The following is a 27,917-nucleotide window of genomic DNA, read 5'->3' as shown; positions in this document are numbered from 1 at the left end:
GTAATATGTCATTAGTAAGGTTGAGACGACAGACAAAAGTGACAGTTTTTTTTGTCCCAAATTGGAGAACGTCACTTTATTTCAATAAGCAACCGTGAAACATACAAGTAGCAAAATACAATACATCGTCAATCTGTTATTTATTTACAGTGAGTGCAAAATACAACATGTTACAAATAAACAAGTAACAACTAAATGATCATCACACAAATCGTCAATAGCTTACAACTGGTAAAATCTTAGCACTTAGGAGATCGACAGATGACAAATTCGGCAGGGATGAGAGGAAAGACAGAAGAGAAAAGACTAGTATTAATGTTTTTGTTCAAAACACAGAAACATCACATCCTTCTCTCAGTTTCCATCAGTCGATCTGTAACCTCCAACGTTTGTCCAGTCCATTACAGAGCTCAGTCCACTCAGTCTGGTTTAGACTGCAACGTATGGATGTGCAGTACAGAAATGCTGCAAATACCTCTCATGTACACCATGCTGAGGAATGAGCCTCGAACCATCCAACTTTTTGCCCTTCAGAAGCAGGCGTCCACATAGTCTGTTCTCCGGGCCGTAACTTGTTCACCTGCTCAAAGGTTTGGTGTAGAGTTCAAAACAAATCAGGCTCCTACAGCACAGAGAGATCGTGGCAGGACTTTGATTTCAGCCAGAACGCCACACTGGGATTGTTCTTCGCTACCACCTTGTCGAGGAAGCGTTTTGCCTTCTTAGGAAGGCTTTCACGCCGAGTCTTAGAGTGTATGTGCCTGCGACGCTTGTTGGCTTCATTAGAGTCTCGACGTAGACGCAGCTGTCGCACCATGCCGCGAAAAGCTTCCCAGACGTTGTGCTGCATGGCGGCCGATGTTTCGATGAACTTGCAGTCAAACACGGCAGCACAGGCTCGACCCTCTGAAACAGAAAGGCAATGATGAGTACTAAAAACCTCACAGTGTATCAGTGCTCATCAGACACAAGCAGACAGGGATTGTATCTCCTCACCGTTGACTGACACCTCTCTGCGTCGCACCAGGTCACATTTGTTCCCCACCAGGATGATCGGCGTGTGCTGGGCAGGACGGAAGCGCCGCAGGGTTATCCGGAGCTCGGAGGCTCGCAGGAAGGAGGCCCGGTCAGTTACAGAGTAGAGCAACAGGTAGGCATCACCTGTCTGCATGTAGTTCTCCTGAGCCCATTCGCTGTCAGTCTGCAAACACAAAAACACAATTAGATAAAGGTTTTCCTGTATCGTATGGACCATGTGCACTCATCTGATTCACACAAGTCAATTAGGGCTGATCCGAATGCTTTGCCATGGTAATCAACCTCCAAATCAGTATTCGAATGATTTGTTTTTGTTTGTTTGTTTTATAAATACTGTATATATACAGTATGTAAATAGCCCATGAAAAAAGGAATAATCCCACAACATTATTCGTATTCAACATTAATTATTATTAGTTATTCTCAGATGGATATCGCTGTTTGTTGTGTGTAGAGGTACGTGTGTGTACAGCAGTGTGGCAGCAGCACTGTAATGGGGGAGATGGAGACAGACAGAAGAACATGTCAGCCTGCCGCTCCGCGCCGCGCCGCAAAGCTTTGAATACCTTTGACTATTCGACTATCACGAAGCTTCGAAGCCCAAAAAAATGGTATTCGGGACAGCCCTAAAGTTAATGCAGCTGTTTTTTCATCTCACCTCTGCATCCCATGTGTCAAACAGAATTATAGTCGCAGGCTCTCCGTCCACTTCGATTTCCTTTTCGCACACTTCATCTGAAATTAACAAACACAAGGAAAACTTTACATTAGTAAAATCATAGACTTATAGTCATTTCAAGGACTACTCGGCTGCTAAACAGCTTCTTTCCCACATCAATCAGACTGCTCAATCAGAGTATGTGAACTGCACTAAAGAGACTGTTCCTTTAATAATATTTTTAATGTTTAAATTGTAACAATTTATTAAATTTTTAGCTACTTTTAGCTTATTTATTAGTGCTCTTAATTATTAGTTAATTACCTTATAGTTTTCACTAATTGTTTTGCACTGAATTTCTGAGTGGTGGATGTAAGAAACACAATTTCGTTTTTTATGTGGAGCATAAAAATGACAAATAAAGGAATCTTGAATCTTGAATTTGTTGACAGCAATGTGTCATACTATCAAAAATAATTACAGTATTATGATAATATTATAGGAAATTAACAAGTACATGGTGATCAATACTGAGATTATAGTGACCTTTTTTAGATTTTATCTATATATATTATGATAATATGCACATTTTGTTATTTATTTATGGGTTTGGTTAACTTTTGTTTGTATCCAGCTATTTTTTTAAATTTCTTAAGACAATAAGACAGACCTGTTTGTTAATAATAATAAGTTCTCATCTTTCTCCTCACCTCCACACATCTCGCAGTCCTCGCTGTCCATGCTGTCTGCTGCCCCGTTGAAGATGCTGGTGAAGGCGGTCTTACCGACCCCGCTGGCCCCTAACAGCACCACCCGGTACGGTCTACCGGGCTCCACCTGCTGCTCTCCGGTGGAGTCAGAGGAGATGACCGAGTCTGAGGACGACCAGCTCCCGCGGCTCCCGTCCGACTCCCCGGTGGAGGTGGAGCTGGTGCAGGACTTGGAGCGGGAGATGCAGGCCGGTACCCGGTTCAGCAGGCTCTCGGTGAGCAGACTGTGGCTGCCCGGGTCGCAGATGCTCCACCGGTGGAGCTCGGTCTGCAGGCGGAGGCTGTGGCGGCGCACCGTGGACAACATGGTGCACACAGAGCTGCTGGTTTAACCTCTAGCAGGTAAAACACCAACACAAAACAGAAAGTAGTCGAGTTCTTCCTTAAAAGTCACTTTAAGGCTTTAAAACAGATGAAACTCTTTCTGGTTCAGAGGCAAAGACAAAGTTTAACTGGAGCATTGCAGAAAGATGTGGTTGGTAAATCCTGCAGGTGTCTTCCTCATGTGTCTGCTGCTGCAGTCAGTAATCTCCATCTGAGTGTGTTTCTGTAATGCTTGGATGGAGTTTCCCTGGTTTATATAAGGAGGAGGAGGAGGAGAGAGGAGGAGAGAGGAGGAGCACATGGAGCACTAAAGTGTGTTTACTGTCTGGACACTGTGATGGGCTACACACATGGACTTATATTTACACCAAAATGGTACTGAATTGTGCAACAGGGATATAGAAATTAATAATAATAAAACATATATATTTACAGAATAAATAGATGAGGTTTTCTGGAGTTTAGTAGATTTGCTCTTATACTGATAATTCAGAGGCTGGACAACAGTGGTATATTGTAAGTTAAAGGTCCCATATCGTGCTCATTTTCAGGTTCATAATTGCATTTTATGTTTCTACTAGAACATGTTTACATGCTGTAATGTTAAAAAAAAACTTTATTTTCCTCATACTGTCAAAGCTAAATATGCCCGTATTTACCCTCCGACTGAAACGCTCCGTTTTAGCACATTTCAACAGAATTGCGTTGCTAGGCAAAAGCTTGAATCCATGTTTACTTCCTGTCAGCTGATGTCATTCACATACAGTGTGTTCCAATCCACGTACTTCCAGAAGTACACTTCAATGTAGTGCACTGTGTGCACTCTGTACTAACTTGAGTAGTGCGTGAATTTCAACGGGGCAGGGTTGTCTCAAATCGAATACCCCGTGCTTACTGGAAATGACGATCGCAACATTTCACCGCGGCTCGCTACCCTCCAAAAGACCTTCTTCTTCTTCGGGGTTTTACGGCAGCTGGCATCCTTTGTGTTGCATTGTTGCCTCCTTCAGGTTTTACTCGTCAACTACCTGCCAAAATATCTGCCTGCTTTGTTGATCAAGTATACACAGAAAATGAAAGCAAAGTGGAAATTACGTTTCCAACGTTGTCTCCTACGATGTGTCCTCCAGTTGGCTGAAAATGCACCAGTATGTTTACGTATTGTATTGTTTTATTTTGTTATCTACATAGCTTCATAAACATCTATAAGGCACGTTGTTCAGCACTGCAAAAGCTCCTGCATCATCTGCCGCCATTTTCACACGTTTGAATAGTGGTCGTGGTGCCGCCCTTCCGCTACGTAGCCAACAAGATGGCGACAATTGATTGTGAAAAGTGTCCAGCGTTCCACACTCAACGATTTGACCGTTTTGAGTAAAACATCCAGGTACTTCAAGTGCACTGCATTTTGCCATACTTTACAGTGTGAACGCACTTATGCACTCAAAATAGTCATTTTTAGTACAGAAGTACGTGGATTGGAACACACTGATAGGCTTCTGTCCATCAACGTCTGTAATGAACGTTGTCATCACTACTGCATTGCATTGTGGGATATTAATGCCGTTGTAGTGTCCAGCGTTGCATATTGTAATATTTCACCTGAAATAGTATGCAATTCGCGCACTGTTGGTTTCATACTAAGGTTCTGGACATACTAAAAAATCCCACATACTGTTTTAGCGTACTGAATAGCATGTTAGTATGGAATTTCAGACGCAACCAGACTTCAACTGAAAACATGGTGCCTTCAAATGAAACTCGTGAGCTCGTATTTACAACACGGGACCATTGTCAATTTGATGCCACCTTGGGCTTTGCGCTTTTTTTTTTTTTTTTTAATATTTTCTTACATTTCATAGACCAAACGCTTAATTGATAAATTAATTAAATTAATTGATAATAACAATAGTTTTTATTTGTAGCCCAATTTCAACGACAACACATGATACAAGTAATCTGCATCTACTTCCAATCTTCTCAAATTAGAGGCTGATTTAGTTTGTGTATGAATTATTCAATAATTATGTTATTAAATTAATTTATTTATACATGGAGATCTGTGCGGGTGCCACTGTGACTGATCCAAACCTCTGCTGCTGCCTGTCCAACCTGACAGATGATTAACAGACATGCCACATTATAACTTGTGCCAATAAAGAAAGACAGAATAAATTATTTCCAAATCCTATTTCCTTCAATCTCGAGCTCTACCTCGACATACAGCTTCCACATATTAAACGCAGTATTTGTCAGGTTATTTCAATTCACAATCCCTCGCTCGGATGAATAATTTCAACACTTTCGACATGCTTTTTAGCAGAAAGGTGAAATAAATAAAATGATTGAAGCTACAATTTCCAGGACCATCTCCAAGACGAAAACGCAGATGTGTTCTTGTCTCATTAGCAGTAAAGTGAATGAAGGAGTGTCAGATACATGTTGTAAATTTTATGATACAAGATGTGGCTCAAAGCTGTTAACTGAATTTCATTAAATATTATATGGCAGATTTATTAGGTGCAATTCTGTGACTGTTGGGAGTGAAACAATGCTATCTTCTGATACCTTCTGCAAGTGAATATCTAAACATCACATCAGGAGTTACTGAATAAAAGCTTTGAGAAGAGGCTTAGCATGTAAGCCTGAGATTTACTGCCAGCAGCACCAGCATATTGTTGATGGGTTGGAAACCACCAGTTGGTATTTTGTGAATGATCCATTTAGCAATGTACACAAACAGTCCAGAGAGACCCTGCATCACATCGCTCTCAACTCATAAACATCAGATTTTCATTTGCCAAAAGCACTTTGTGTGCGAGATAAAGAGTGACCGAGAACAGAGAGAGTTATTACATTAATTGTGGGATTATGCTTCTTTTCTGGCTGTTGTTTTTCAGGACATCCGTATCGGGTTTTGGCCTCATCCGTGAGACCTGCTGCTGTGTATTACAGATCTGATCTGCCTAACAGATGATTGTGCGACATTAAATCCTTGTTAAGTGCTGGAGCAGGACCAGGATCAGGAAGAGGGGGAGTTGTGCTCAGGCTGGCTGCAGACTGGCAGAGTCACGGTGATGGTTATAGATGGGAGCTGAGCGTGACCTGACCTCTTTTCTTTCTATCTCTCTAGTTAATGTAAAACATACTGTGTCTCATAATGTCAGCCAGACAGTTGAGATGTGGGCAGAACAGTCTTCATACAAGAGAGACAAAAATATTTGTGCTTTCATAAAGATTGCATAAAAATCACAGAAGTGCCTTTATAAAAGTTAAATGTCTAAAAAGATGAACATAAGACTATAGCAGCTCTTTACTCTGAATACGATCAATGATATCATCAACTATCTCTACTTCTGTGTGGCTGCGGCTTCACATAGACTTCACATAGCTTCCAGTGAGTTTTAAAACAAGTCACTCTAATAGAGACTCCACTGCTGAAACAATGCTGGGTCGGTTTTATAGCACAAATCTTTGATATCAGGCCAGAGAAAAGAATTTAGTCAATACTGCACTCAAAGTTCAGCTATGTAGGACAGTCTATCCAATAGCTGAAACGTCATTAAAATGCACCGCAAAGCAACATGCTCCTTTTTGACTTGACAGTCTCTAAAAGGACGAGGTCAGCAGTCTTAATGGAGCAAATACATATCAGCCCGAAAAAGGTGTGTGAATGACACGATAATGCACAAGGCAAACGCGAGCCACAACAATGCCGTAGGCGTGTCATTTGTACACCATGTGGTCTGTACTGACTGAAATGTAAATGCATCTGTGTGAATATGCTACACTCAGAGCTAGTGACGTAGAATAAAAAGTGAGAAAGATCGCTAATGTGGGGTGGGAGGGGAGGTGGATGCGTCCAACAAACACACAACTTTTAACCAGGAGACTGGTATTGAAGACCGATTTGATGTGTTTTCCACACGTTTTACTTAGTTTACATACTTATTTTAAAGTCAACCATGACGTTTATCCTAAACCTAAGTGGTTTTGTTTCCCCCTGTTGGTTCTGATCCTTCATACATGCGTGTAATGTTCACGCCTCGGTGGGGCAAAACATGACACTGACACGCTATCCTCTGGTGGACAGGCGGGTCTGTTACACACTTTGGCGTGATACCAGATTGTCAATTTAAATGAATTCACTTGATATTATTTTGTCAATACTTGGTTAAAATAGAACATCATTATTACATTTTAAGGGTAATAAGAGTTTATGAATTCATGAGTAGTCGGTGTACCGGAGAAGTTTTAGTTTGAGCGTCTGTTACTGACAGAAGACAGGTGAAGGCTGTTGTAGGTGGAGAAGAAGCAGGAGTTAGATATGTGTTTTGGCCTTGAGGTTTTAGCTGCTGTGACCTCGTTTCAGATTTCTTTCACTTCTTTTGGTTCAGATGTGGGTCAAGGAGGTACTTACACAATCAAAGCCTTGAGGGTCTATTTTAACAGCGCAATTGGAAAGACCATTGTAGAAAAGTCAAGGAGGACAAATCTAATACTATGGACAATATAGACGTTCTACAACCTACACTATTTCTGGTGCAACGAGTTCATGCTATGAATTTGTATTTTTGATTCACTTAATACCAACCTAGCCTTGCACTGCCCCATCTGAATCAAAACATCAAAGGAAAGGGAAAAGTACACCGCCTGTGCTTGCTAAATCTAGGGCTGCAGATAATTAATTCAATTATTGATTATGAATTATTACATTATGATTACATCTCGAATAATTGATTAATCATTTGGTCTATAAATCATTCAAAAAAGGAGCCCAAGGTGTTTTTTTTTGTCTGACCAACAGTACAAAACCCAAAGATGTTCAGTTTGATGTGATGCACAGCAAGAAAAAACAGCAAGGCCTCACATTTGAGAAGCTGGAACCATCAAATGTGAGTCTAAGGAGTAAGAAGTGGTAAGAAGTTGAAAAATATAATCAAAGGAGAACAATTTTAATGGTGGTTTTAATGGCACACAAAGAGGTGACATTATCATGTGTGCCTCTAAATTATACTTCAATCCAATTTGAAATATCTCGTCTTATTTTGGAAAAACACTTATTACTTCATCAGATTTTATTTTTAACATTTTATGGTTTTTATGCGCTCCATCTCTAAACTTCTATAAAGAGAGCAGCACAGAGGGGAACATTAATAGCAAAGAGAGCGACGCAGAATATCATTAAAGTAATCCACATCACTCATCTCATGTGAAGGGAGAACAAACTGAGTCTGAACTTGTTCTTCAAAGGACAGTGAGTTACTGGCGATGTCTGAACTCTTTGTCACTAATAAATGTCTTGAAATGTGCATCCAGTCTGGTGCCATCAACCTAGGAGATTACATCTTGAAGCCCTGAAGGCCTGCTAAAGGCCTGTGAAGCAAAGTCTGTATCTACTGCCAGTACTGATGCACCCGTATCTTAATATCTCCTGTAGAAACATGTGCAGCTTGAACATCAATGATTCTCGGACGGATGATGAATGAAATATGAGAATTGTGACTTTAGTGTGGGTTAATACCAGAGGCTTGGCCTCTACAGTACATTCAGATCTTCCACAGAGGTCCTGGGATCACAGGGAATAAACTTCCAATTTGTGATTCAGTCTCTCCATCAAAACAACTGTATCTCTTTCTCCCCCTTCCAGCGGTGGAAAGTCATTCATTCTCTCCATATGCCAGGTCTCTGAGCTGTCTGGCTGGAACGCACGGCTTAAAAGAGGGATTGGCAATGCGGCCAGCAGCGGCTTTACACAGATAGACAAATTCCAGCTCATGCACACACTAGCACACGGCCTCTGAGACCGTTGGAGGAGTGATTTGGATCAATATCCCGCTTGGACGAGTGACACTCGTCTGCCGTACACGTGTCCAATATCAAAGTGCTGCAACACAAAGAAAGGATTGCTCTTCAACAACAAACCGTATCTTACATTACCAAGGACAGGTCACGGCAGTTGCTTGGGTGACAGTTGCTATGCCACCACTGGTTTCTGTCTGAGGCTCAAATGAATCCGTTTCCTTGTCTGGACTTCCTGACTTTGTAGTGTGGTAGAGATACAGTCCATTTTAGCCATGCTGGTGGCAAGGCTCGATGGAAATGTCTGTTGGTTGGTCCACCAGACTGAAAAATACCTCAACATCTATCTGAGCTGCTAGCATGGTTGTAGACTAGTTTTACTATCCCAAACTGATGAGCCTCTAGAGGCCTGCATTGGATTCCACGGAGACTCCACAGACGACATAATACATTATATGCAAACTTTGAATTCTAGCACTGGACTGGCACCAGCAATTTAAATTCACACAGTGCCCACAGAGAAACAGCAGGTGTTTGCATAATCGCCACGCTGCCTCCAGCACGCCACACACGCTGACAGACGCAGAGCTATAACTGTCATATGCATAAAGGGAAAGCCGAACATCTCGGAGACCCATTTATTACACAACAAAGTTGCTTAACAATCACGCAGAGTGGTGAGCATGCGATAAATAATAACTACCCTGTTTATGTAAATATGCATTGTATTGGAGCTCAGTCAATCTGACAGACCCGAGCACAAATCATATGTGAATTCAGGGCGCACACTCAACGACATGACTCCCACGCAGCAGCTTTGTGTTGAAGAGCATGAACAGACCAGTGTTATCCAAAACAACAGACTGAACAGAGTAGGTCATGGTCACAACGAGAGACAAACTGCGACATTAGAGCACAAAAATTCAAGACTCGTTAGCCTGTATTCTATCAGAAGATTCAGCTCTGGATGACATAGTCACTGCACAGACGGACGTGAACTAGTTTCTTTACTATGGATGGTTGTGTACACGTTCTCTCCATACCACCCAGAGTCTATGTCACCTAAACATGTCTCAGTACAACATAAATTCTCTAATTCACAGTAAATGTTATTCTAGATGGACACAAGAGCACCTCTCGTGCATGCTTATCTACTGTATGTGCATATAAAACATACCTGGCACACAAACACTTCCAATTTGCCTCAGTCATACATGCATCTAAAATGCTCCGCTATCCCCAGGAAGAGTTCTTCAGTCAATAACAAATGTTTAAAAGCCTGTTTTTACACAGATTCCTTCTGAATTTCATTTATTTTATGACGTTTTACAATAAATTTCTTTGAATAAATAAAAACAAATTGAAGACAAGACACAGAATCTTACAAACGTTACTCATTGCTGTTGTCGGCAACACTGTTGAGTGTTTATGCTTCATGTGTTGTAGTTAGGCTGCTGACAAAGCCCAGCGCGCCTGAAGACAAACACGTAGAAGAAGTATATGCGTGTGTGAGCCACCGATATCTAGAGTTTAATCCAGAGTGTGTTTGTTTACGGAGCTGTGTGGGAGATGGTGGTCTGGAAGGCGAAGGTGATGTGGTCTCGTGCGTGATCGAGGTAAGGGTCAGAGAAGGTGTGTGTGTCACCAGAGAAGTGTTTCCATTGCATCAGCTCGGACATGCTGAGATGCTTCTGCTGCGCCCCTCCGCGGTCACCTTGGCGACCGAGCTGGCACGGCCTATCGGAATCCTGCTCCTCTTCCTCTACAACAGCTGAGGATGAAGAAAAAAACGTGTTAAAGGCAGGGTTGGTAAAGATTTTAGAAACATTTCTTGTTATATTTGTGGAAATTCTGATAACATCCCGACAGCAATCAACAAATCAAATATTCTGACAAAAAACGAAAAAAATCTGGTATCTGTGGCTGTCGCAGGACTGTAATAAAACCGTCATCCGGCCCAAATGTAATGATTGGACAGGCTGCCTACCTGCGCACACTCCACTCCAATGAGTGCAAACACCTGTGCACTTATTGCGCGTCACCATCTTCCATAAGCAGCTAGCTTAACAGCTGTAAGTACTAACAATAGCCATGTTCACTGTTCATGTTCATTATAATATGTTTATGTTCAAAATGATAATAGTGGGGAAGTGGCTTTGGAGGGAGGCTTAAAGGGATGGACTGTCAATGTTGACAACTAGGCGACTTTCTCTCTAGATTTAGGGACTTTTGGAGCTAGTCAGCAGCTAGTGCTGATAGCTACTTTCAATCAAAAAGAGTTGGCAACACTGGGCTCGTGTTTTCAGCTGGATCATTTTTTTAAATGTAGTTTACTCTTGCTAGTTTTTCAAGATCGCCCACCCTGCCTTTAAACAGTCTCAGTAAAGTCAAATACCGGTGTCAGTGTGTGTGTGTGTGTGGGGAGTCGCCTGTGTGCCTACCCTGGACTGAGCCGTCCATGCTGCAGCTGCAGTTCAGCAGGTCGTGTGTCAGAGAAAGTGTGTCGGTCAGGCTAAAGAGATCTCGCAGTTCACTGGTGGAGAAGCTGGTGTGCTCCGCCTTTTTGCCCAGGTCAACCACCGTCCCAGAAAGACCCTGTTTGGACACCTGTCTCTGGAATATACGCTCCTCTATAGTGCCTGCGAGGAAGTAACACACACCCAGAGATAAAGATTCACATCAGATGAGCGAAAAGATGGACGACATGATAGCTCCCCAAACAGTGAAGCCAAAACATCTCGATCGCCCCCTGGTGGCTGGCTGCAGTAAAGGTCATAAGTCCATGTTAGTGGATGGGACATTGACTAAAAAGTCAAAGTACACGTCAAATGAATTTTTCTCAAAGATGGTTTCTGTCATTTTTAGGTACTTCTTATCACGCTGATGTACAGTATGTCCAACTGTTCATTTTACTGATCAGTTTGGTTTTAATTAGTTATTTGATGCTATAAAAAGGGGTTGAGACGTCATGATTGACAGCTGCTCTGAGTGAAGTCGTCATGCAGCGAGAGGCTCAGGAATTGTACAAGAGAGGAGATGTAACTTTAACTTTCCATAACCATCATGAGTCTGTGTAACAGAACATGTGTCATTTTGATCAAAATGTAGTTATAGAGATATTATGGTTAGTTGTTGTGTCTTTATAGCCAAACAGCTACCGTGGTGCTAACGTAGCAGCTAGGTAGCACATGTTAGCAAGCTGCAGCCGTGCTCGGCTCGTGATTGTTTCAGGCGGGTGTGTGGACGAGACCTCAATACCACGGCTCCAGCCCCCCAATCACTACTGTGCAGACTCTGGCTCCAAATGATGTCAAAATGTCAAATGATACATACTACTGACAAACGCAGTATGCAGTATGTACTGTATACTGCATTCGTCAGTAGTATGGAAAATAAATGGATTTATTTTGTAGTACGCTAGGCCGGGTTTCGCGGGTTTCAGGTTTTGGAAAGCAAAAGTAAACAGCACGGACAATAGCAAACCTCCGCTACTTTACATTACAAAAATGACCGAAAGTGACTGTTCCAGCACTTTGCATTGTGGGATACAGTAGGCGAGGTAGACTGGTTCGATGCATACTGAAGATTTTTTTCCGAATCAGTACGACATCCTGGTATTTTTGGCATACTGGAGATTTTGCTTTTTGTACGCATACTGCATACTTCAGACCACATTTTGGCCAAATCAGTACGTACTACCAGTATAGTATGCGGTTTTGGATACAGCCTGTGTTTGTGTTTTCTGACCTGCAGTGAGGAGACGATAGATGTGCACAGTCTTCTTCTGTCCATCTCTCCACACTCGAGCCATGGCCTGGACACAGTACAGAGGGAAAAGTTGCAGGGGAGAATTACACAAATGTGCACAGCACCATCTGGTGGATATGTACAGTATGTATGTGAGTGTGACAGAGTCTGAGGGCGCTTTCCCACCTGTCGTTCAGTTCATTTGGTCCATGGCATGTCCGTGAGTGTGCGCGTCTTACCTGAATGTCATTGGCAGGGTTCCAGTCAATATCATAAAGCACCAGATGGGAAGCACCGATCAGATTAAGCCCCACGCCACCTGCTTTGGAGCTCAGCAGAAACAGGAAGTTCTGAGAGTAGGAACTGTTAAAACCGTCAACCAGCCGCTGTCTATGGCCGGTGGGGGTGTGTCCGTCAAGCCGGCAGAAGGTGTAGCCCACGTGTACACACAAGTTCTGGAGCATGTCAAGTGTCTGAGTATAGTTGGACACTACAACCACCCTACAGGGGCACACATAGTTTGTCAGCATATATGGAAAAAAATACACACATGCACATACAAACCCACCCGCACATACCTGTCTGAAGGGCTAAGTTGTCTGATGGTGGCCAGCAGGTCCGACAGAACCAGAAGTTTTCCAGAGTCAGCAGTGTTGAATCCACCTGAAGAGTAGGATTCTGGGAAGAGCTCAACCATGCCCTCGTATAAAGAGTTCTCCACTGAACCACTGTCTGCTCTTTCCTAAAAAACATAACACAGTACTCACAGTTAGGACTGGTAGTAAATCTCTACACTAACATGAATGCAGACTCTTTTGACCACAGAGTTGATGCTCAGACTGAGTTCAATAAACAACATCATAAGGCAATTAAATAAGATCAAGGGACTAGATGCACGTTTCACTCCCCTACCGACTAACAAAGAACTTAACCTTGACAGTGGCGTGGAGCAGACCAGGGTGGTTACAGAGCTTCTTCAGTGCAGTGATGCAGGCCAGGTGTGTGTGCGTTTGCGTGGAGCCCTGAAGGCAGGCTCTGAAGACTCTGTGGCAGAGGAGCTGCTTGTACAACTCTCGCTGCAGAGGGGACGGGTTGCAGAACAACGTCCAGTCGAGACGAGGAGGCAGGTAGCGGTTGATGATCTCCTGCGTCCGTCTCAGGATGAACATGCCAGTCAGGCGAGAGAGCTCTGCTGCCCGCTCTTCTCCTAAAACACTATCCTCCTGTTGGCAGAGATCAGGTTTAATGCCAGATAAACAAATTACTGCATAGAGAGGAGAAAGCAAGAGGGGCATTAGCATTACCTCTGTGCAGGAGGGCTGTCTGGAGCGCAGAATCGGCTCCTCATATACTTTTCTATATGCAGTGGACGACCCGAGGATCCCCGGGTTCACAAACTCTATAATAGCATAGAACTCCTGCAGGTCGTTCTGTACTGGGGTGCCTTCAAAACCACAAAGACAATTTATTATAAAACCAGTACAAGAAGTTGTAGTTGTCAGTCAGAGAGTCCTTAAAGATTTCCCATCTCTTTCTGCACCTGTTAGTATGACTCTGCGGTGACAGCTCAGGCTGCTGATGGCTGAGGACGTTTTGATGCTGCTGTTCTTTAATCTGTGGCCCTCATCACAAATCACAACACCAAACTCCACTTTCTGCACCTAAAAGCACAAGAAAATAATACTATAACAAAAACAAAAAGATGAAAGCTGATCTATTTGTAACCCAGAGACACTTTGGTGAACATACCTGCTCCAGGCAGCGCAGCAGCATCTCATAGCTGATCACAAGAACGCTGTGCAGAGGGGATAACACAAACTGCTCTATCCTGTGGTCCTATACGTATGTCAACAAAGAATGTATATTAATGACTTAAAACATGCTAGTTTGAGGTAAATGAGTGAATCTGATACTTTAACAAAGTTCTAAAGTGATTTACAGACAAACATTAGACCAGGAAAAGTCACAGATCATTGTGGAATAAGATAATACAATGACACACAAAGTGCAAGAAGAAAATATAATGCAACAGAAGCACAAAGGGACAAAATACTTTAAGAAAAGGCAGGTTTAAAATAATTATTATAAATTATTTTGTATTTATAAGTCATTCATTTTCATTATGCTCTTTTGTTATATGTTAGTTTTTGCTGAATTCTCTTAAATATAAAACACAACGAGCCTACAAGTAATGAAATGTGCTATATAAATAAAACAGAGTGTCTATTTGCACCCGGCAGCTATTCGGCTATTTACGTTTCTCGTGAATAGTAGTAGTAATATATAATGTAATACATGCAAGTAGTAGATTGTGGTGGATGAATCGGTCAAACTAAATACCAATAGTCCCGTGAGAAGCCTATTTTTCACTTAGTTGACTTATTATATTCTGTTTTGAAATTATTATTTGTGTTTTCAGTCACAGTATGGGTTAGGTGTAGGCACCAAAACTACATGGTTAGGTTTAGGAAAAATATACATACAGTACATTCAGTATACACATACAGTATGTAATGTGTCCCTGGGTCAGGTGCAAATAGCATTGTTGGCTACGGACACCCGGGTGCTAATAGCATCTGCCTAAATAAAATTGCTTTGCTGCAATATACAGTAAATTGAACCTGAAACTTCTGACCAAATAAAATCTCTCTACTTATGTTGCCATCATGCTGCTTGAGCTCTTTGTAAATCCAAAAGAAAGAATGTACCCTCCGTTCCTCACCTGATCAACAGCGAAAACACTGATCCTCTCGCGGCCCAGCCACTTGTTAAACTCTGCAGCCCAGTTGTGCACGAGGCTGCCGGGGGTGACCACGAGGACTCGCTTAGCAACTGGCTTCCCGCCGTAAGGTCCTTGTTTAAGCAACGTCCAGGACAGCGCCACACTCTGGAGGGTCTTCCCCAGACCCATCTCGTCGGCCAGGATAGCCCCGTAGCGACCCACGGCTCTGAAGCACACACAATAAAACAAATCAATATGATCTATTAGGAATCCTAATAATGGAACAATAATGTTGTGGGAACAAGCTCCATTACCTCAAGCCCATGACACACTCATAGAGAAAGAGCAGGCCGTCTCTCTGGTGGGGTCGCAGGTGAGTTGTCAGGTACGGGTCAACAACAACATCAACCACAGGAAGCCCCGACTTGTTATTAGACCACTGGTGGTTAGCAGAGGGACGAGGCATCACCAGTGCACCTGCAAAAGATCCAGAGACCCTGAGTATGTATATAAACAATGTTTGTATATGACAAAAAATGGTCTTCTAACAAACCAATAGATGCCAAGAACGGTCAACAATTAAGACATATTAAGAATTAGTCTACATACCTGGAGCTAGTGGGTCATGGCGAGGTCTGCAGGTTTGTTCCTCCTCTGGTTTGGATCCTGGATGATCCGCTCTCCCCAACAGTGTCGGGGAGCAGAAAGGTTTGGACGCCAAGCGACGACCGGGAGGTGGAGCTGACCTTGTGTGTGGCTCCTCTTTCTCTACCTGGACCTCTTGGAAACAACGGCCCCTGGCGAAGTCCTCCGCAGAGATGACCCCCATCACCTCCACCTCCTTCCCTCCGATCATCAGGGTCTCTCCATCGGACAGGGAGGCCAGCACGGACACCTTGTAGCCACTTCCTACACGCAAACATGCACAAGCACACCCAATGAAATCACAGTGATAATGTGTTGGGAGAAATGATCTCAATGATTTAGAAATGTTAGCTATATCTACTTAAAAGGTCATAAATGTCAGTCTTCACGTGGCCAAACAAATCAGGTTTAAGACAAACATTTAAATACCAAATTTAAATAAATTAACCTATTTTGCATGACAAAATACCACATGTTATGAATAATATAAAGTACAAACAGATTATAAAGTATTTGCAGTTACTTTTGAAGGTTAAGCTTACAGAACAATTTGACTCCAGCTGACACTGTTTGACTTTCTAGCCTTTCTGCATGAGTAAATAAGTGTACTCAAGGTGTAGTCACTACACTCAAACATCACTGTTGGACGTGGTTACATGAGCAACAGAGCATTCTTCAAATCGGTGGAGCAGATTTGATACTTAGGAGAAGACTTGGTATTAAATCAGAATTTAAAGTGACTTATGTTAAAGGGGAACTACAGCTATTTTCAAAATTCATACATGTTATTCCTATGGTCTAAGGCAGTCCAAAAAAATATCGGTAAACATGGACAGCTCTCTCCCAAATGATCCAAAAACTAGAGTGCTCAAACTCAAACTTTTGATGTCTTAGTCCATAGATGAATGGGAATGGGAGAGTGATTTTGTGAACCCTCAGAGTGTTTGTTTTCTTTTTTTATACCTAAATTAGCTTTTTATGGTTGTTGTGTTCTCAGTTGTGAAACAGAAACTGTTCTCATATACTCTCCCCTGGGTGCTCTCAGTGTCATCTAGAACATCTCTCCCTATAAATTGTCTATGGAGCAGCTCCAGACTTTATACCTGATGACATCACAAGTTATAGACTAACTTCTCTGGTTTCTGGCTTTGAGAGAGCAGCTCATGTTCACATATACTGATTGAACTTTACTAGGCCATGGAAACAACATATCTGCTCCTTCTTCCACTAGACTAAAACATGACAAAAATAAATAAATTTGTGTGTCTGTCTCACCCTTTCCAATGTCCTTGCCCTCCATATCTTTCAGTGTGGCTGTGCGTCCTCTCGTAACCAGGACCGCATCGCCCTCCCAGCGCTTGTGCTTCTTCTTACTGGCTTTACACCACATCACGCTGAAGTAACGCACTCCGTCCTGACTAGAGCCAGAGTCTGAGCCTGCAGCTCCAGAAACACATACTGACCCCACTGGAGACTGAGGGGTTTGAGAAGACCCGGAAATGGACTGATGGTAACCATTCCCTCCTGTAACACAAAGACATACAACATAGTGAAAAACCAACAGAAATATCTAAGACACAGCTCACCAGCAGAGGTCCCTGCTGCACCGGGTCTACATCATACTAGACCTTCATACCAGAGATGATACCCCTCCCTCTCATACATTCACATGCCTGAAAACTTAAGCGCTACTCACGTCATGTTGAAGTTAAAGTGCAGTGGTCATCATGCTTTGCTTTTAATGTCGGTAACAAAGATATGTAAATACAGACAACCCAATTAAGAAAAATCATCTTCCTCAGAGAGGCTGAAATCATGAGAGCAGATGCCTGTTTGAACTGTAATAAACATAAAACCAGCATCATATTAACCTTACTTTTTTAATAGAAACAAGTGAACATATGGACAAAGTGTAAAAGAAACTGACAACACTCAACTTTACAATACAATCAATGCCGTAGTCACAAACATTAAATAACAATAACATCGCAAAACCGACTCCACATCTCCCTTCTTTTGATCACTTAAATCAATATTCAGCAACCAGAGAGAATTTCTGACTTGAACAGATTTATCTCACTTTCATGTAAAACCAGCAACTCACCGAACAGGATTTGTCATTATTAGCATCTTGGGTTTAAGGCCATCGGCAGTTTAACTTGTGCTTCAATCCTGGGTATCTGAACATTTATCGGCTCTAGAAAAAAAGTGTTAACTTTGTTTGGAGTGCATTTCTAACCTACAAAATGTTGAATAAGTGCCCCTAGTTTGGTTCCCTACAAGTGCTACAATGAAATGACTTTATAGTTTATCACATCTGATTTTTACAGATGTCAGATCAAATGGAAATTTTCTTTACAAAGAATGAACAGAGGCAGACACTCACACTGGTGACTCTCCAGTATATCATTAACACTATGCTACAATTCCCATAGATACATATCGGTGGCAGATCTAGGCAGGAAAAGCACCACTATGGTACACGTCATTCATTACTACTAATATTCCCTTCCCAAACCTGGACTTTCACATTTATTTAACCTATTTTGGCCAGTCACAGTGTTTTTCTGCTGCTTCTGTCATTAAGAACGATATGATGATACATTTCTAACACTGACAAGCATAAACACAGACTGATGGCAACACAAATCAGCCTTGACCTGCAATATGCAAACAGGCTTTTAGTGTCTGTACGAGGCACTATGTTTCCAAAAGAAATTCAAGTTCTCAAACATGAAACTGATGAGTGTGATTGCTCCTCAGAGCCTCTCCTTTACTAACACTGGACACTGGATGTGCGTGTTCATGCTCGTTATAGAGGAATTGGCAGCCCGTGTCTCAGTCGAGCAGCCCTTAGTTTCTCCACTTTGATCTTGGCTTTCAGAAGTTCCTCCTCTAGGTCTTGTTTCCTCTTCAGCCCCTCCCTCTTCTCCTCAAGGTACAAGGAAACCTTCCTGTGATTGGCTAACACCAACTCGTGCTCCTCTTTGGCGAGGTGCAGAGGGCGGAACCTGTCGTGCTCGTGGTGGGGGTAGATGTCGTTGGGGTAAAGGTCGTGGCCTAAGGGCAGCGGCGAGGGGGAGAGGGGGATGTTAACGGAGGAAGGGACGGGAGACAGGGATGCTTCGTAATCGTGGACGCTGCCCAACTCCTGTTCCCCCTCCCCGTCCCCCTCCCGCTCCTGGCCTCCGTCCAGCCCTGGTTCTGTGTGTGTGGAGTGGATGGGGAGATCTGGCGGCGGTTTAACATCCTCTTCAGGGTCCAGCTGGACCACCTCATGGGGGATACTTGGGACAGCTGCTGAGTAATCCTGGAGTCCGGCCAGAGAGGAGCTGCTGCCAGGATGTTCGACAGGAGAGTTGTGCTTGCTGTATATTAATCTACAAATGGAACGAAGGACAAAAAAATAAGTGAGACTAGGCAGCGTATATCGAGTGTCTACATCTTGTTTATAAGAGGTGTGTGGAGACGTCTGTTGGTGATGATGCACACTAAATTAATCAATCAACGGATCAGTTGACTAATCAGAGTAGACGAGAGGAAATTGAGTGATTCAAAGTAAAAAATAAACCTATTCTGGTTACAACCTAACAGATAATACGATTTCCTTGCTGTTTCACATGATTATGCATAATTAATTGAGTCATTTACATTCAGTATTCTTGGTAAGGTTTCTTGTTTGTTTTTTTAAACACTAAAATTACACTAATTCTTTCAAAAAATAGTTTTCTTTGGCATACTCTCCCGAGCCAATATTAATATATTCTTTCTGCCTCAGCCTCATTTTCCTTACTTTCTGTAGCACTGGGAACTTGAACCAAGCCAAAAACATAACTTTGGGGTCCAATTTGTGATATGTAATTGTCTTGTTTTAAAAAAAATAACGCTACGATTCACCTGAAACTAAATGAATCAATATGAAAACAAGAGTTTTTTCCATGTGAATGTACGCAAACAAAAAAAAAAAAAAATACTAAAGAGTAGTAAATAACAGCAGGACATACTGTGTTGTCCTGTTGAGCGTGACGATGCACAGAGAGTGTAATCTGATTGGGCTTTGGAGCCGTGAGTTCAGCCCCTCCCTTCCATCCTCCTCTAACAGTTGAATCACTATTGTGACTACATACAATGATGTATGTTGCTCGCTAAACTCTCACCTGAGTGGTGTGTTATCCCTTCAGGTCTGTATTAAAATGTGTGTGTGTGTGTGTGCTCGTAGGTGTATATCACACTGTACCTGCGCAGGGCCTGGTCCTTTTCATGGATGGGCACATGGTGAAACAGGTGAGGGATCATCTCCATGATTCTCCTGGTTGGCTCCGAGATGCTGGCTCTGTACTCTGGCTGGGCGTGTCTCCGCTGCATCACTTCCTGCTTGGCTGACTCCTTCAGCCTCTTGTAGAGGGTCCTGAGGCCCTGAGCGGTGCGATGGGGTCTGTCCCCTCCGAGGTCGTTGTATTGCTCAGCCACGGTGTCCCAGCACTTGTTCTTGTCCACGATGACCGCGTGCTTGTTGGTGTGCTCCTCCAGGATGCGGATGTGAGGACGGACCAGCTTCAACAGGTCCAGCTTCTCAGAGAGTGTGAAGTTGGAGGAGCGAGCTTTGCCCACCATACTGGACAGAAACACAGAGCTGGATGCCATCTTATAGCATAGCGGACTCACGCAGACCAAGTCAGGCCTATGGCTGGCTGTCGCCGTTCAGCAACCACGCTCAATACTGAGGCTCCTCACTCTTCCCACCTGTCTTTTTTTTTTGGTCCCTGCAGCTGGCTTCTCTTGGTCCACGGTGTTTAAAGCTTAACGCTGGCCTTACTCCCATATATTTCTCATTTTTTCTTCCATTCTTCTTCTAAATCAAACCTAAACTGTGTCTAACATGTGCATGGATTCATACACTACTCCTAGGTTCCCCTCTCAGCCACGTTGCACAACAAAAACAGGCAGTGCTGCACACAATAAGAATCAGGCTTAACTAGGCCAGCCTCGTTTAGGCCCCCGCCTACCGCGGAGGGCTTTGGATGAATTCCTCCCAGCTTAGGCTGACGTAGCTAAGCCGCTTAAGCCCAGCCCGACCTACTTACAGCTCGGTCTCTCTAAACCCCAAACCAAGCACAGCACAGAGCACAGCCACACTGCCTCTTTATTATAACACCAGGACGGCTGCAGAGGCTCTGTGTCCTGCACACATGAGGGGAAACATGTCTTAAAACAGTGTATTACAGGTTATTACAGGTCAGGGGTCTATTTTCCCCACAGTGGGTGATGCTTTGATAAAACGCTGGTTTAACTAACTGAGATGGGGGAGGGGTTTTGAGAGCGCGCTGCGCGTCCCCGCAGGAGCAGGACGAGCGCTTATAACCATTTAACGCCGTCTATACAGTGAATGCATGACATTTATCAGACTAAAACACGTGTGCATGAAACCGTGTCACCGAGCTTTGCCCAGGTCTGCTTGCAAAGTGATGCCGCGTGTGTTTCGGGTGTTTCAGCGGCACTAGTTGCTCCAGCAGGAGGAGGAGGAGGAGGAGGAGGAGGAGAGCTGGCTCACTGAGCCCGAGCACAGTCCTAATCTGCCCGGCGCTGCCGCTGCACTACACCGCTCATTTACATAATGCTGGACCTGCTGTCACTCAGCCTCAGCCCGCCTGGTTTAACATCCATCCATCCTCTCTGTGTGTGTGTGTGTGTGTTATTATTAGCCACAGAGAGACGGGACACTGCGGAATAAAGACAGAGCGGCCACTAGAAACTAATTTAAAAAAGAAAAGGTACCATCCAGATCCAGGAGGACATGAGGGACATGAGGGACGTTTAAGTGGAGCACTATTGTGCTAAATCACCTGCACGCAGGTTCATAATTAACCTGTGGTCAAATCAGGTGAATGCATCGACCCTGTGATGATGTGACGGTGTAGTGTAATGTTTAACAATCAATCTCACATGTGGAGAGAGAACTGAGCAGGGGTTTTGTTTTTAAGCTTACAGGATGTGGTGTTGAGTTAAAGCTGACCTTATATGCTTCTAAAAAAAGTCAACTGGTTGTCCGTGTTTGCAATTAGGTACATTCGTGGAGTGTAATTCGTAATGTGAAATACTCTTGGCACTTTATTCTATTTATTCCTTTATTCTTTTATCTCGTATTGTCTTTATTCTTTTATTTATTAATAAATAAAATAATTATTTATTTCAAATATTTTTTATTCTTGTACTTTTATTGATCTCACCTCCCCATATGCCACCTACTGTGTTCCCTCTGTCATTGATGATTGTGCAGTATGAATGTGTATATGTCTCGGTGGACTGGAGAAACCGAATTGCCCTTCGGGGATAACTAAAGCTATCTGTATCTGTATCTGAATCAATAACCCAAGAAGTCTCGCTTCATGTGCATTACCTAATAAAAGATTTTGCAACCAAAGATTATGTACAGTGAGGAATTCAGTTATAGGTGTTTCACAATAACTGGCATCTGAGCCTGAGATGCAGGGACCTTATGTCTCTAAAAAAAAGTCAACTGAATAAATAACCCAAGAAGCTCTTATTAGGATTTTACTACAGAAACAAGTCTGGCTTTTCTTTTTGTGTGAAACAGAAACTGGTGGAATCTACCTTTTTGCCTTTTATTGACTATGGAGATGTGTTGTATATGAATGCTTCTGCTCATTGTCTTTGCATGCTGGATAGCGTGTATCACACGGTCACTGAGATTCATTACAAAGCTGTCGTTCTTTGACTCACCATTGTGTACCCTACTCTAAAGTGAACTGGTCATCCTTATGTGCTCGTCGCCTCAGTCATTGGTATGTGTTTATCTACAAAAGCATTCTGGGTTTAGTTCCTTCTTACTTGTCTTCACTTTTAAAAAGGAAAACTGGAAGTCATACTCTTCGTTCTGTGGACATTGCTTCATGTGCATTACCTAATAAAAGATTTTGCAACCAAAGATTATGTACAGTGAGGAATTCAGTTATAGGTGTTTCACAATAAATTGGCATCTGAACCTGAGATGCAGTCAAAGGATTCAACGACATGTTTCCGCAAGTTTGTGAATCTAATTCTCATATCTCTGATCTGTCACTCAACATGGTATGATTTTCATGTTTCCTGGCAGCCTGTTTACTATCTTTATTTTTGTATTGCAGACAATGTCAGATAACATATGTAATAGGGAAGTAGGTACTACTATAAGTACTATATTGGGGTTGTGATAGATAAGTCTTTTTTTAAGTTATTACTATAGGCTATACCAGGGGTCAGCAACCTTTACTATCAAAAAAGCCATTTTTTAGGCAAAAAAAAAATCTGTCTGGGGCCGCAAAACAATTGAGCTTCGTGATGAAGGTTACACAGTTTATAGTCTAAGTATATAGTATATAAGTCTATTGTAGTGAGGGCCAACGAGCAAATGTACTACGGAGTATTAGGGCCAACATCTGAGATTTACAGAATAAAGTCATAATATTACGAGAAAAAAGTCGTAATATTACAAGAATAAAGTCATAACTTTACGAGAAAAAACGTTGTAATATTACGAGAATAAAGTCATAACTTAACGAGACTAAAGTCATAACTGTACGAGAAAAAAAGCGTAATATTACGAGAATAAAGTCATAACTTTACGAGAAAAAACGTTGTAATATTACGAGAATAAAGTCATAACTTAACGAGACTAAAGTCATAACTGTACGAGAAAAAAAGCATAATATTACGAGAATAAAGTCATAAATTTACGAGAAAAAACGTAATATTACGAGAATAAAGTCATAAATTTACGAGAAAAAACGTAATATTACGAGAATAAAGTCATAACTTTTCGAGAAATAAGTTGTAATATTACAAGAATAAAGTCATAACTTAACGAGACTAAAGTCTAAACTGTACGAGAAAAAAAGCATAATACTACGAGAATAAAGTTATAACTTTACGAGACTAAAGTCATAACTGTACGAGAAAAAAAGCATAATATTACAAGAATAAAGTCATAACTTTACGAGACTAAAGTCATAACTGTACGAGAAAAAAAGCATAATATTACGAGAATAAAGTCATAACTTTACGAGAATAAAAGTCGTAATATTACTGGAATAAAGTTGTACCATAGACCTACAACAATGATAAATAAAAATGAAAATATAAACAAAAATCAATTATTCATTTCCCTTTTTAAATATCCACACGGAGCCACTGGAGAGGAGCTAAAGAGCCGCATGTGGCTCCGGAGCCGCAGGTTGCAGACTCCTGGGCTAGACCAACTGCATGATGGATTAAGTATAGCAGCAAAAATCAAAGTAAACATATATTATATGTATCATGTCAAAGCTGCTACAACTCTCACGGTGAGACATTTTCTCCTGAAAGAAGCTAGACTCGTAGCTTATAAACATCACAAAGAAAAGATACTGGTGTTTTAATTACCTTGTATTAGATTGTATATTGAGGTGTATCTAGAGTATTTTAAGTTTACATTCATTGTAAATAATCTAACAAAGGAAAATAGGTAATAAAACATGTATAAATAAATAAATAGAAATATATTGTATAAATACACTGAGTGACTAACTTACCTAGACGTAATTGGAAATGACCATGGTCTTTAGTTCTCTAATTAAGCACCTGTCGCAGCAAACATACTGTTTATTCGTCTTACAGTTGGTGCTTTTCAGCCCACCTGCATTTAATTGAGCACTAATTAGGTGTCTCGTTAAGATCTCAAAGCAGCTTGCCAGTTAATATTTTCTTGAATACAAAAGTTAAAGTCTTTGTTGGACACTTTAACACTAAGCAGTCATCATGGGAGGGAAATTTACAAGCTGTTATTACTTTGTGGCGTTAAAACTATAACTCAACCTTTTTCCATCAATGATATTCCCAGCATCTGGATGACTTTTTCAGTATCAATATGATAACCCTAACTCTCACACACAGTAATTCAAACAACCATGCCTATTACATTAGCAGCATTACCATAGAAGCTATTGGACATTCTGGCATATATGAATGTCATTAATTATCATGTCATGGGTGATTTTCTTATATATTATATATATCTCCTTTCCTTCAGGCGGATATTTTCCTGTAAAAGATTTATGTTGGGTCGAAACGTCGCTAACGTCACCCATATTAGGTGCTACTGTCCCAGCTACAGATCTTTGTGTCTTACCTGCTGGTCTGTTGTCTTCTCTGTACTCTTCAGAGACAGCGTTAGGACGTTCGGTCTCTGCCTCATTTTCCTTACTTTCCGCTGCACTGAGAACACGAGCCAGAGCCCTCGACAAGGCTGGAGCAGGCTGGGCGGCTTTGGGCTGGACTTCATACTCTGTTTTACTCTGAGCTGGTGCTGTTAGACTTCTCTGGACCTGCAGGATGAGAAGAAGACGCTGGATGATGATCGAAGATGATGGGAATCAAAAGAATACTGAGGGATCATACTGCAGGTTAAAGCCTCTGAACACCCACACAGGTGTTTTCAGTTTGCTGTCTGATTAGACCGCTGCTCAAGGTGGGCCGAAGTGTTTACTGTAGGTCACAAATCTTCATCTACCAATAATAATGATAAAGGTGTAATTTGTCCCACCCTCTGAGAAGAGGTCTAATCAGCCAAATTAACTGGAAACACCTGTGTGGGTGTTCAGAGACTTTAAGTGTGAATAATTTACCTTGTCCAGTGCATTGCCTAAACCAAGTTTAGGGGTAAGGGGCTTGGATTCAGCCACAAGACATGAAGTAGATGCTCCAGGGGGCATAAACCGAGGCTTTTTCACAGCATTACCCAAGAGCTGGCTGGGAGCTCCTGAGCGGCGCATTCTGCTACTATTAACCCTCAATAATCTATATCCTAAAGACAGAAAGAAATTAATAAAACACAACAATTAATACTGTAGGTCCTATTCAGCATATTATCATGTCAATTAACTGAGTGGACCAGAGACACCCAGGGATCTTTCAAAGCTCTGACATTCAGGAAGACTGGTGGGTTTCACTGTCTTCATGGTTCATCTCCACCAAACTCAATTTCTTCGTTAGTGGTTCAGTATTGGTGTCCTTGTCCCACAACAGGAAGGTTTACTTACTCACACTCAGGGTCTGAAATTAACCTTTTTCCTCACCTGCCACTGTGGCAGGTCACTGAACATTTCTCTTGTACTTGTCACTCATTTTTTTTTGTCTGCCACTTCTGAAATCTAGGTTTTAACATTGTAAACACTGAGTCAGTGGTAGCAGACGGTAGTATTATGGAATATATCATGTGACTATATTTGGTAAATGTCATGGTAATTAGGTGATAATTAGCAAGCTACCTAAATTATTTACCAGCAGACATGGAAATAAAGCATAGCAATCAACTTTGTATTCTTTTCCTGGAAATGTATTAAATAAATTACCAGCTATTGAGAAATAGTGGAATATAATTATTAAATAATGTTTATAGTAAAGCAATTTTTAATAAATTCTGAGGTAAATATTGGGGTAATTTGGCAGTAATTCCAAAGAAATTTAAAATAGGTTACTTGCTAATTATCACCTAATTACCATGAAATTGTGGACCTGTAAAATGAAATGTTATCATATTTTAATCATTTAATGATGATTTAATCATCATTTAATTTAGGCTTTAGAATTGCTTTGTAAAAATAATATTTCTTCACATAAGGAAAACCTGTCTGCCATGGTGGCAAGTGACCTGAAATGTTCACCTGCCACAACATTTACCCTGTTGTTTGGCAGGTGCTAATTTCATTCCCTGCTCACACTACTGGTGTATTCATTTAGACCAGCTTAGACACAAGAACATACAGACCCTATAATATAACACTCATATTCCATGATAAACTAATTCTTTACAGCTTTGGCACACTTATAAATCACTTTAACAACTTATCAGACACATATAACTAAATTGTCTTAGTTGTCATCTTCACAACTCAAACACAAGTTTATGACGTCAGCTATATGAAGACACCACTTTGGCTATGTGATGGAGACATCTGACATTTCATTATTAGCATATTCAGTATATTGTTGCAGCTCTAGCGACGGTAAAATACATGAACTATACATACATTAACTAGAAACTACCAACACATCCACATCCAGCTCTAGTTACATTAACCTGCAGCATGTTAGCTCGCTAGCCACAAACAGTCGCTAACACCGCTGACCCGGTGTCAGATTGGTTGTAATGTCATGTTTGATAACGTGTGATAACGTGTCGTACATACCCAGACGAACTAAACGTTTGATGGAAACATTTAAGGTCACAAAATGTCACTAAAATCAACAAAAACAAATATAAAACCGTCTTGTGTTTTCTTCCTGTCACTCTGGAGTCTGTTCAGGTTCTCCCGCTGAACGATCTGATTGGTTGAACCGCCAGCAGTGGGCGTGGTCAAACTGGGTGGGATGAGTTTGATTTTAACACCGCAGTAGTTTATCTTTCACATCCCCATTGAGTTCCCGCAACCGCTCAATCCCTGGTGCTTTAAATCGAGCACACCTAGTGCTTTTCCTGTGGTGACCTCACTTCCCCCCTTTAACAACATCAGGGGAGAATAAATATATTGACAAAATCCAGATGTTGGTGAGGTTTTGCATAATGATTATTAGATGCCTATAATAATATTTCTTTATATATTATTTATTTTATACTACAGTATATTTTGTCTTGTTCTCACCCCCCTGCTTTGACATTGCTATACATTTTTGTAGTCATACCAGTCTAGGTGAAAGTACATTAACTGAAGTACTGCACTTAAAGGTCCCATATTATGCTCATTTTCAGGTTCATGCTTGTATTTTGGGTTTCTACTAGAACATGTTTACATGCTTTAATGTTCAAAAAACGTATTATTTTTCTCATACTGTCTGTTTGAATATACCTGTATTTACCCTCTGTCTGAAACGCTCTGTTTTAGTGCATTTCAATGGAATTGCAACGGAATTGCGTTGCTAGGCAACAGCTTGGGTCCATGTTTACTTCCTGTCAGCTGATGTCATTCACAAACACTGCAACAGGAAATAAACTGGGACACATTTAGGGTGTTTACATTTAAAACTGTGTAATGGTCTAAATATTGTATATTTGTGACATCACAAATGGATAGAAATCCTAACGGCTTGTTTCAAACGCACAGTTTCTGAATACGGGCTGTGTGTATTTCTCCATGGATTGAGTGTTTTGATACTTTCACAGTATTTATATATCACTTAA

General features: G+C 41.6%; 3 protein-coding genes and 1 long non-coding RNA gene across 4 annotated transcripts; 1 reads left to right on the top strand and 3 right to left on the bottom strand.

The window, feature by feature from the left end:
- Nucleotides 1-45: 45 nt before the first annotated feature.
- Nucleotides 46-3,022, bottom strand: gem (GTP binding protein overexpressed in skeletal muscle). Its single transcript, XM_037784385.1, has 4 exons — nucleotides 2,407-3,022; nucleotides 1,697-1,773; nucleotides 997-1,201; nucleotides 46-906 (listed from the first exon to the last, which is right to left on the bottom strand). The coding sequence occupies exons 1-4, from the start codon at nucleotides 2,771-2,773 to the stop codon at nucleotides 623-625; spliced, it is 933 nt and encodes a 310-aa protein (XP_037640313.1). The 5' UTR covers nucleotides 2,774-3,022; the 3' UTR covers nucleotides 46-622.
- Nucleotides 2,311-11,664, top strand: LOC119496810. Its single transcript, XR_005208810.1, has 3 exons — nucleotides 2,311-2,322; nucleotides 11,359-11,363; nucleotides 11,582-11,664. It is a non-coding gene; the product is annotated as an uncharacterized LOC119496810 (long non-coding RNA).
- Nucleotides 9,875-27,083, bottom strand: rad54b (RAD54 homolog B). The gene is made up of 16 exons (XM_037784368.1): nucleotides 26,929-27,083; nucleotides 25,366-25,544; nucleotides 24,870-25,065; nucleotides 16,982-17,230; nucleotides 15,671-15,970; nucleotides 15,376-15,538; nucleotides 15,062-15,287; nucleotides 14,089-14,175; nucleotides 13,880-14,000; nucleotides 13,644-13,783; nucleotides 13,272-13,562; nucleotides 12,918-13,081; nucleotides 12,579-12,840; nucleotides 12,340-12,406; nucleotides 11,034-11,231; nucleotides 9,875-10,363 (listed from the first exon to the last, which is right to left on the bottom strand). Exons 2-16 carry the CDS (start codon nucleotides 25,510-25,512, stop codon nucleotides 10,143-10,145), a joined length of 2,832 nt encoding a protein of 943 aa, XP_037640296.1. The 5' UTR covers nucleotides 25,513-25,544; nucleotides 26,929-27,083; the 3' UTR covers nucleotides 9,875-10,142.
- LOC119496806 (fibrinogen silencer-binding protein) lies at nucleotides 17,243-21,888 on the bottom strand. The gene is made up of 2 exons (XM_037784384.1): nucleotides 19,944-21,888; nucleotides 17,243-19,086 (listed from the first exon to the last, which is right to left on the bottom strand). The coding sequence occupies exons 1-2, from the start codon at nucleotides 20,348-20,350 to the stop codon at nucleotides 18,519-18,521; spliced, it is 975 nt and encodes a 324-aa protein (XP_037640312.1). The 5' UTR covers nucleotides 20,351-21,888; the 3' UTR covers nucleotides 17,243-18,518.
- Nucleotides 27,084-27,917: the final 834 nt, after the last annotated feature.

Source organism: Sebastes umbrosus, chromosome 11 (genome assembly GCF_015220745.1).
Source record: "Sebastes umbrosus isolate fSebUmb1 chromosome 11, fSebUmb1.pri, whole genome shotgun sequence".
NCBI classification, from domain to species: Eukaryota; Metazoa; Chordata; class Actinopteri; order Perciformes; family Sebastidae; genus Sebastes; species Sebastes umbrosus.
Note: the sequence above shows the minus strand (reverse complement) of the source record. Positions and strands in the feature narration are given on the sequence as shown.

Coding starts and splice junctions, on each gene's coding strand:
- gem (XM_037784385.1), bottom strand. CDS start 2,773: ATGTTGTCCACGGTGCGCCGCCACAGCCTCCGCCTGCAGACCGAGCTC. Junction 1,774..2,406: donor GGACTGCGAGATGTGTGGAG/GTGAGGAGAAAG, acceptor TGTTAATTTCAG/ATGAAGTGTGCGAAAAGGAA. Junction 907..996: donor CAGAGAGGTGTCAGTCAACG/GTGAGGAGATAC, acceptor TTTCTGTTTCAG/AGGGTCGAGCCTGTGCTGCC.
- LOC119496806 (XM_037784384.1), bottom strand. CDS start 20,350: ATGGCATCCAGCTCTGTGTTTCTGTCCAGTATGGTGGGCAAAGCTCGC. Junction 19,087..19,943: donor AAGGACCAGGCCCTGCGCAG/GTACAGTGTGAT, acceptor TTCCATTTGTAG/ATTAATATACAGCAAGCACA.
- rad54b (XM_037784368.1), bottom strand. CDS start 25,512: ATGCGCCGCTCAGGAGCTCCCAGCCAGCTCTTGGGTAATGCTGTGAAA. Junction 25,066..25,365: donor TAGGCAATGCACTGGACAAG/GTAAATTATTCA, acceptor CTCATCCTGCAG/GTCCAGAGAAGTCTAACAGC. Junction 13,563..13,643: donor GACAGCCCTCCTGCACAGAG/GTAATGCTAATG, acceptor CTCTGCCAACAG/GAGGATAGTGTTTTAGGAGA.